Below are 9,955 nucleotides of genomic sequence, written 5' to 3'. Positions count from 1 at the left end.
TAAATACAAACAATTTATTAAAATACAAACATTGGGAATGCAAGATTGAGACACCTTTTTCTAATACTAACTTGGGAGATCTTAAACTATGTTCAATTAGATTTCGCATAATGTTTGAGGAACTACCAAGGGTTTTACAAGGTCATTTGATAACGTGTCAAAAGTTTACATAGTGATCATGACTCCAATCACTAGTCCAATAACTATTTGATGGTAATTTGAATCTTCAACAAGATGAAATAATATAATATCACATAATAATAAAATTAATAGCATTTAAATATCAACTATTAAAATAAATAAACTATAAAATTTTAAATATCTCAACTTCTTTATTATGAAAACTTTCTAATTTTATATGAATGCAAATTACAAAAATGTTGTAGTTAAAAATTGCAATAGTAGAAGCATCAACAAGAAAGACTACATTTGGTCCACACAGACCAACCAAGTGACAGTTACAACAACATTACAACTATGATACATATAGACCAACAAAGTGACAAACAAAATGAAATAACAATAATACCTCTAATCCATATAGATTAAAAAAACATAAAGCATATAGAATAACAACCATAATGATTAACATCTAATCTATATGGCCCAACAACATGTGCATGACAACAACATGACATGACAAGAAAAAAAAAATTGCCCTCAACATGATATACCATACAATAATCAATCTTTTAAGGCAGGTCTTAAAATTTTCCCCATGCCAACCTTCTTCTCATCAAGCAGTTAAGTAACTTTTAATTTGATACATTAAATTTGAACGTCCAACTTTAATTTTTTTCCAACCTCAACTTGTAATTAACAAACTAGAGAAGCAAGACAATAGAAATTGTTAAGAGTAAACTCTTGGAAAAATAAATTCGTGGTGATTATTGTGGCTACTAAAGATAGCCTTACACCCGTTCTACCAAATCAACATCAAAATAAAATGTCTAAAACCATCAACAATAGGATTAGAATGGAAACCAACCCCAAGGAGAGCCTCTTTCTAGCTTAATTTATGATCAAAGATAGTAGGTAAGTCATTAAATACAACATTCCATTATTTTTTGATAGATTGGTAGCCCCAAAAGATATGCCTTTTGATTTCTTGCTTATAATAGAATGAAAAACTGACTAGTTGAATCATCATACGTTTCGACTTATCTACAATGGGAAATTTGCATGTATAATCTTCTAAGTGATCAATTATGCATCTGCACTAACTTTTGATTACTAGACTTGAGGATAATTTTTTTTATTAAAACTTTTCACTGAATCTGCAGTCCTATTTGGAATTTAGTTTGAAAATTAAATACATATGAGGAATCACCTACAAGTAAACCTTTGCCAGTCTTTGAAGAAATTACATTGTATAGGAGTACATAGTTTCATTGATAGCTCCACAAGAATCAAGGATTAAACAAAATAAAAGAATTGAGCCTTAACAATATGTCATGGTTTAATCATTCCATAATATAAAACTGTCAAAGATCCCCAACCTTGCAAATACATTTTTTTAAACAAATGATAAGAATGTTTAGCAAACAATAAGGCAAGAGGTTTATTTTGATAATGAATTTGTTTTTTCCACCAAATAGATGAGGTGGAAAAGCTAAACCCATTCTATAGGGAGTTTTCTCTCCATTTTAGAAGATGACAAATATGATGCCAAGCCTTCCATATGGACCAAAGAGGAAAAGAAGCCTTGATTGAGAAGAAAGGAGAATGTATTTTATCCAGCTACCCCACTCACTACCATTTAACTTTGACAAAGGCAAGATTGATATGGTTCCATATGAGTATCTTCCATAGTTCATTCTCATGGGCAACTATAATAATCCATTTAGCAGTCAAACAAAATCATTGTCCTTGGGTTAATTGACCCCAAACCACCTTTGCATTTAGGCTGAATATAATGGCTCCATGATGTAGATACAAAGCCCCTATTACCATCCCATTTAGTTCAAAGAAATTGATGAATAATTTTGTTTAAATCGGTATACCCCTTTTTAGAGGGCATTTAACATGAAGAATAATAAACATGTGATGTGAGCAATATTTTATTAGCAACCTATATTTTACCATCTAAGGAAAGGAACTTATTCCCCTAACTAAAATGTTTATTTCTCACTCTATTAAGATACCAATTCCAAATATCAGAGAAGGAAACCTCAATGCCAAAAGGAATACCAAGGTACCTCATAATTTCCTCATTTTTAATTTTTTTCCCATTCACTAGGAATTCAATATGGAATAGGTCTAGATTGAACCATTAAAAAAATAGTTTTATCATGAGAAAGTTTGAACCCTTGAACAACGCAATACAACTTCAAAATCTCCATTGTATTAGATATGTCCTTTTCAAAGTTTTGTAAAAACAATAAACTCTCATCAACATAATGTGAGTTGGTTACAACAACATCATACAAAATGGAGATTCTTAAAATTTGATTCATGTTATTGGCATATTGAAGAATATATCCTAAGGCATCAATTGTAAGGGCATAAAGGTAGTGAGATAAGGGGAATCCCTGTTAGATATACATTTGTAATGGGAATGAGCTCACTATCATATTATTAATGATAATTTGAGCATTAACATCTTGGAACATCATTTAAACATGAGCTTGAAACTTGGGTTCAAAGCCCAACCATTAAAGCAATTCAAGAATAAAACTCCAACGAATCATGTTGTAAGCCTTATCAAAATCAAGTTTGATCAAAATAGCCTCTTGGCCTATTTGTTGAGCCCATTTGCAAGTCTTTCATGCCTACATGAGATTATCAAGAATAAATCTGCCAATAATGAATCTAGTCTACTTAGTTGTAACAATATTTCATTGTTGGTTTGATCCTATTAGCCAAATATTTTTTTATGATTTTATATGATGTATTAAGAAATGTGATAGGACGCCTTCCGGATATGGTGTCTTCTTCTTTTCCTTTGGGAAGTAATCTAATTATACTACTGTTAACAATAGGACCTAATGATAGTTTCTCAAAGGCCTCCAAGTAGAAATAATAAAAATCCTCCTTGATGTCTTGCCATGTAGCTTTGTAGAATTCCATAGGAAGCCCATCGCTACGTAGGCTTTTGTAAGGGGCCATTTAAAAAAGTGCATTTCCTAGCTCTTCTTAAGTTAGAATTCTATCTAGATAGAAACTATAATCAACATCTATTCTGTTAGGAACGTAATCTTTGAATCTATCTTCTAGATTTTGTTGAATAACTTGCCAATATTCATTGTTAAACAAATTATCGTAGAATCCTTTAAACACATTAAATATATTAGAAGGATTGGATTGAAGAACTTCAAATTCATCCCCTATTGCATCAAATCTTTCTTTTTTATGTTTGTAGTTGAGATAACTAAAAAAATATTTAGTGTCTTTATTTCCATATTTTATCCAATGAAGTCTAGATCTAACTTTGGCCCCTTGTCCTTTATAATTGCCTAATTTGCGTAATTGAGCTTTTGTGGTAGTAATGGGAGATTGAATTTTAATGTTGCTAGGATCATAATTAAGAATAATTATAACCTAAACAAGTTTGTTTCAGGAGAGATCTTTCCTTACGTTTGTGTTGCCAAGCCATTCTTTTTCCCAAATGAGTGTAAGAAACTAGTGCATTATGGCAACACACCACCAATTAATTCAAGACTCTCCATCCATAAGTTTGGAAGAGAACTCCAAATCCTTGAAAGAGATGTTAAGAAAACATGATTCTTTAAATGAGAAACATTAAGTTTGAAGGGGCGAGAATTGTTAATGTTTGAGGTTTAAGACAAGTTAATCCTACAAACAATGGGATAATGGTCAGAAAGAGTAGAGGATAAGTCCACCTAAACACACATCTCCACTGAATCATAAGCTAGAGTAAAAATAGGAGATATATAAAATCTATCCAACCTTCTCATTTTCCTATCTTTTCCCATTCTAGAATTGGACCATGTAAACCAATTTTTAGCTTGGCTAAAATTTTTTAATCTTGAATAGGATCTATTACTCCCAAGGAGTTACAACAAAACAACTAGTTATCAAATTCTTCACAACTGAGATTAAATTATCTAGACCAACTGCAATTGAAAGAGTATTACACCATATTAAAATCTCCCCCTAAAACCCAATAAGTAGAAGGAAGGTTATCAACCATCCAGTTCACAACTCAATGCATTCTTTAGCAAAGTTCAAAGCATAAATGGAGAAAAAGCCAATGAGCTATCTATTGATAAAGGTAAGGATCCAAACACAACTATGAGAGGGCTCCTCACCTTTATCAATGACATATTTGGCAACCCAAGGAGAAAGCCCACTAATAGCACCACCGCTGCCATCATGATGAGTGGTGTGTAAAAAGATTGCATAGATTTTCAAACATGACATAATGAAATCTCTTGCTTGGTGTTACTCATTTTGACTTCTAGAAAGAACAACACATTAGGTTTCCGTTTCAAAACCATCTCTTTTACTTTTCACTTGTGAGTCCATGAAGAGAAATCCCTCATACATTTCATGAAAGGATTCTATAAGTCTTGAGAATATTGGGAAGAAACATCAACTTGGGATAACACGTTGAAATTATATTGTCAAGATTCAATTTTGAATCTTTTGCCTCATGATCTTTGGATTTGGAAGAGGGAGATATTGAATGATAATAGGAGCCATAAGAAGGGGAAGTGGGGTTGCAAACTATGTGAGGTTGGGGGGATGAGTGATGGGGATAGGGGAAAGCATCTCGATCTTTAGAGGAGGAGGAGAGAGGAGAAGAATAATGAGCTTGAGGTGGAGATCGAGTCAAAGAAAGAGGGTAAGAGAGGTGGATCCTTCCTCTTCCTGTCCATTTGCCAACCATCTAACATAATGATATCTTTAAAAGAAGGGGTAAATTCTACAAGAATGACAAGAGGACAATTTGGAATGGAGGAGGGAAGGGGTGAATTCTTAGTGGCAGGTGAAGAACAAGGAGAGGGTTGGGCTATGGAAGGAGAAGAAGTCTGAATTGGACAAGAAATATGACCATTGGATGGGGTAGAGTTCACAGGTAATTGATTTAATTTACTCCTTTTGATAAGAAAATTGTGAATTAAATGTCCTTCCTTTTGATAGTAAAAGCAAGCATTTGGATTATTAAAATAAACTAAGGCCTAGTCCAATTCAAATCTTGGGCCAATCAATTTAATGGTTTCAGGCAGCTCAGTTTGTTAACATCCACTTCTACACAAGTCCTTAGATGAACTCCCAGGTTTGAAAACTTGTCAGAACTATGATTACACCAAATCACTCTACCCAATTAGGCCACAATGTCCTTTAAAAATAGTCCAAAAGACAAATTAAGGAAGGGTAGTTCAACCCACATGGGTAATGTGAATAATAGGGACCTTCAGGATGAAAGTTGAAAATTCAGGCTTACAAATAACAAATTTGCCTAAGTAGATTATCCAAGTGCTAAATTATAAAATAGCTTGGGCATGATCAATATATTTAAACATACTTGACACATACCCTTTTCCAAGGCCTCTCAAAGCTTCAATCTCCCATCCTCGATTTTCCCAATTAATTTAAGTCCATTTGTAAAAATCCATTTCAGAAGGAACACCTCTTAGGAAAAACAAAATAATGGTTCTAGATTGGCATTCTGAAATAACCTCAATGACATCATCAGGGAGTTGAATCTCTAGGGTTTTACTAGATTGTTCTTCTAGCATTGGTTCATCCTGATCAACAACCACAAAAAAAGACTCTTTCTCCATGGATGACTCAGCCCCTGGCACATCCTTGTTCTCCACAACCGCTTCAAATCCCGCCACAAATTATTTCTCCTCAGTACTGTTTTCAATGTTATTTTCTTCATATTTACCCTACAAATCCTTCTTTTTTTTGCAAAGAATACTCCCCCATAGATATAATCATCATTTTTAGCCACATAATAGCTTTGAAATGCTGAAAACGAGCTAGAAATCATAGACAATAAGCAACTAAGGTTTCTTAAAATCATGCATTAAAAAAAGTTGCCTTGTGCGTTCGCTCTCAATTTTTTTTCGTTTCTATTAAATTTGCCTAATTTCTATTATTATAAAAAGTCCCTATTAAAAATCTTTAATGTTAGAACTTTACAAAATTAAAATTAAAATAAAACTTTTTAAAACAGATCTGGGATATTAATGAAGTTTAATTTTTACAATTACATGATGAAAAAGGGGCAAGAATTGAAGTTTCTTCAAGAGAAATAAGGTTCACAAAAGTTAGATTAAGCCATCCTTAAAATTTGTATAAATGGGCCGTATAGTAGAAAAGTCTAAACTTCAAACAAGGTTCTTCGGAATTGACTCAATTTCCAAGAAATTTCTGTGGAAAAAACTGTGTGTTCCAGGAACGGGGATTCTTCACGGTACCTTCCATACAAATTCAAGGAAAAACCGAAAGACGTTGAACTGTGACAGAACTTTGAACCTTCCTTCACGCGAGAAGGTCAATACTCTCATAACTCAAACACGAGGAAATTTCCATCCGGGCTTCGCAGAAATGACCTTGTTGATTCATGGAAGCATGTAGATTGCTCTGTAATATATACATGAGTTCTATAACCGTTCAATTACTAAAAACTGAAAACTTGCAATCTCAAATAATTTGCCGAATTACGTGAGACAAACATCTAAATTTGTGGAGAATTTGCGAAACCTTAGACTAAGAATTTCGTTTTGGCGAATATAGAATGGTTAGCTTCAATTCAACTGTGTCTGGAGTGGATTGTTCAGGTAATAGGTCATACCCATACATATTTTCTGTTGTCGAGATGTATTATTTATGTGCCTTTGTCTTCTCTTTCTGGTATTAAATTTGTAGGCTCTTAGATCTGCAGTCATGAATTTTTTAATTCAGGTTAATTGCTCGCAGAGGGGATGCTCTGTATTATTGTGTTGCGCAGTTCTTTTGCAGCTTACTAAAAGAAATTTGTTTTTATGGACAGCAGACGATATTGAAAACGTACTTTGCTCACAATCCCCAAATCAGAAGGGAATGCCAGAGACCTTTAGGGAGGAGACCGCTGAGTTTCAGAATGTGGAAGATGCATGTATACGACTGCCACTAAAGCTTATAAGGCTACTTAAGCTAACTTTGGTGCTGTTGGATGATGTTTGGTCCAAGGCTAATTTGGGGAATTTACCATTGGATGCTCCAGAATACATGATGGTTATCACAATCAGAGAGGGTTTCACCGACCTCAGAAAACCCTTTATTAGACTCTGTCAATTGCCGTTGTTCATCCACGAGTGTCCTCTCTCATTGAATGGAGAACTTCATGATGGCTGGGAGAACATAAAGAACGAGCTTTGGAAGGGAAAGTCAATATCCTGTTATCGCAGAGAAAGCATTCTTGAATGCCCGAAGATCCATATTGATTTCTTGGATGATGTTCGGAGGGAATGTTTCTTAGACTTGGCTTCATTTCCAGCGGACAAGAAAATCTGCGCTGATGCACTGCTTGACATTTGGGTTCGTGTTCGGAAGATGGAAAAGCAGGATGCCCTTATTTTGTTATGGGAACTTGCAAGCAGAAATTTCTTGAATCTAATCGGCAATCAAGGGTACATATCTTTCCTTGCATATATTAAATTTCCCGATTTTATTTTTTCAAGCATTGAGCTGACTTGTTTGTTAAATTTCCTGTATCAGAAGCCCAGCAACACTCCCTTACGAAAGTTCCTCTGAGCTGTTCTTTACGCAGCGCGCTGTGGTGCGAGACTTCGTATGGCATTTGGGATGCCAGGGCAGTCCAGTCCATAGAAGGAGGCTACTCATGCAGAGGAAGGAACATAGCCTTCCAGGGGAAAGGAGGTTGCTTAGTGATACACCACTTAAAGCTCAGATTGTTTCTGTTCACACAGGTGGGTTACGCTCCCCATCCTTAAAAGAGTCTTTTATTTAGTGGCAACTCTGCAGGCTATGATCTTTTAGAAAAATTAAGATTTATTGTGTTTTTTTCGTGCTTCGTCTTCTCTAGAATTGAAGATATCGAAATTTTACATTAACTATCAGTATACATGGCCGCTGAAAAGTGCTCTAATTCAATTGCATGTGTGATTTATCTTATGCAGGTTCTATGGCTGAGAATGACTGGTATCAGATGAATCTTCCGGAGACAGAGGCTCTGGTGTTACACTTTTCTGCAAGAGAATACTTTCTTCCTCCATTTCTGAAAACTATGAAGAAACTCAAAGTTTTAATAGTATGTAATTTGGGTTCACAGAGGACCACAATTAAAGGTCTGGATGCCTTATCTTCACTCACTCAGCTCAGAAGTCTTCGCTTGGAGAGGTTGGTTGCACCCGCTATTCCCAAAGAGAGCAAAGTGATACAACATTTGGAGAAACTTTCTCTAAGCTTATGTGAAGGGTTTGTAAAAATGTCCACATTCAACGACTCCAGTTTGCTTGAATTTAGCCTGGACCACTGCAGCGATTTGGAGGAGTTACCCCCTGCCCTCTGCAATATGCCCTCTGCTCATACTTGGTCTGTTACCAACTGCCATCTGCTTGAAAAGTTACCATATAATCTCGGAAATCTGAGCTCTCTCAGAACGTTAAGATTATCAGCATTACCAGGCCTGAAAGAGCTTCCAGAATCAATTGGAAAACTTGAGCAACTGGAATTTCTAGACATTTCACTTTGTGAGGGCTTGAAGGAACTTCCAGAAGAGATAGGTCAACTCAAGAAATTGGAAAAGATTGACATGAGAGAGTGTTCTCGTCTCAGAAGGTTGCCTAGAAGTGTTTGTGGATTAAACTCCCTCAAACATGTTATATGCGATGAGAAGATCGAGAACCAGTGGTTGCGAGCTCAGGCCCTTGCTATTCCTGATCTTAGAGTTGAAATTGTGGAAGCACAATTCACTTTGGATTGGCTTGAAGGTTGATTTTTTTCCTAATCTAACAGAGCAGTAGCTCCAACCGACGTTGATGAAAAAATCTCTCTTTTATGGCAGCAGTGGCAATGGGAATCATTCCTGTCATTAAATCTAAATACCATATGGATTAAACAAAAGTGTTTTATTCGATGGTCGCTGTGGCTCCAGTGTGATTATTTGAAAGTGGAGCGAATTCGTGGAGCTTCTCAAGGAAAATCTGATAAAGCGATTTCGAGTGAAGCTTTCGCAATCAGGAAAGCAATCCTCTGTATTCTTAACTTCCAAGCCATTGTATTATACTGTAAATTTTACTATTAAATATTGACAATCAATTGAAAAGCTAAAATTCAATTGATCAAAATGTTGGCATGTTTTTCATTATACCATCCATTAAAATTTAAAGCCTTTCTAAATATAACATAGCTATATTGACGATTAAACAGTCACTTGGATTTGAACTTCAGATGCAACCACACAATATTGGATTTGAACTTCGAATGCTCGCAGGAAAATGTATATGTATGTATGGTTGACAGAACAAGCCCCCCATCTGTCACGAGAAATGTGACTGTTCTAGAACAAGTCAATGATATTGGTGTATTTGCTAATGATGAAAAATGAATTTGCACAGATATATCCATTGGTAATAGATACAAACTTGAAGGTAGATAATGTTTTTGATTAAAAAAGCAGGGGTTTCGAAAGGGCCCTGACCCTTGTACAATAGGATAGATCAGATAGCACTACAAAACAACAAGGAACAACCAAGACGAACAGCAAATGAACAACAAAAGACATCAGAACTTACAAACACCCAACCCCAAGTTAAGGTGGTTTAAAGCCAAATTGTTCCAAAGATTTTTGTTTCATGGAGCATGAGTTAACAAGCCCTAAGCTTTTTCTCTTCACCCTGTAGGAGAACAGACATTTAAACTTGAAACCAAAGAAGAGGTGTTCATCTTCTCACAGTCAATAGGGGCTTTCCCTCTATTTTCAGCCCAATCAGAACATCTTTCAAATCAGAACATCTTTTATGGATAATGTTGTTAA

General features: G+C 35.2%; 1 protein-coding gene across 2 annotated transcripts; it reads left to right on the top strand.

Moving 5' to 3' along the window:
* The first annotated feature begins 6,337 nt into the window (after nt 1-6,337).
* LOC131046671 (probable disease resistance protein At4g33300) lies at nt 6,338-9,283 on the top strand. Of its 2 annotated transcripts, none has more exons than XM_057980451.2 (4): nt 6,338-6,755; nt 6,968-7,586; nt 7,675-7,886; nt 8,097-9,283. In XM_057980451.2, the coding sequence occupies exons 1-4, from the start codon at nt 6,713-6,715 to the stop codon at nt 8,912-8,914; spliced, it is 1,692 nt and encodes a 563-aa protein (XP_057836434.2). In that variant the 5' UTR covers nt 6,338-6,712; the 3' UTR covers nt 8,915-9,283. The 2 variants fall into 2 exon arrangements, with proteins under 2 accessions (XP_057836434.2, XP_057836435.2); XM_057980452.2 differs by having other exon boundaries at nt 6,340-6,755; nt 6,971-7,586.
* The last annotated feature ends 672 nt before the right edge of the window (nt 9,284-9,955 follow it).

Source organism: Cryptomeria japonica, chromosome 4 (assembly GCF_030272615.1).
Source record: "Cryptomeria japonica chromosome 4, Sugi_1.0, whole genome shotgun sequence".
NCBI lineage: Eukaryota > Viridiplantae > Streptophyta > Pinopsida > Cupressales > Cupressaceae > Cryptomeria > Cryptomeria japonica.
This window is presented reverse-complemented; position numbering and strand designations above follow the sequence as displayed.

What these genes read in the sequence shown, in the direction of transcription:
- LOC131046671 (XM_057980451.2), top strand. Translation starts at nt 6,713, where the DNA reads ATGGTTAGCTTCAATTCAACTGTGTCTGGAGTGGATTGTTCAG. An exon ending in GTCTGGAGTGGATTGTTCAG is followed by an intron (nt 6,756 to 6,967) that starts GTAATAGGTCAT and finishes TTTTATGGACAG; the next exon opens with CAGACGATATTGAAAACGTA. An exon ending in AATCTAATCGGCAATCAAGG is followed by an intron (nt 7,587 to 7,674) that starts GTACATATCTTT and finishes TTCCTGTATCAG; the next exon opens with AAGCCCAGCAACACTCCCTT.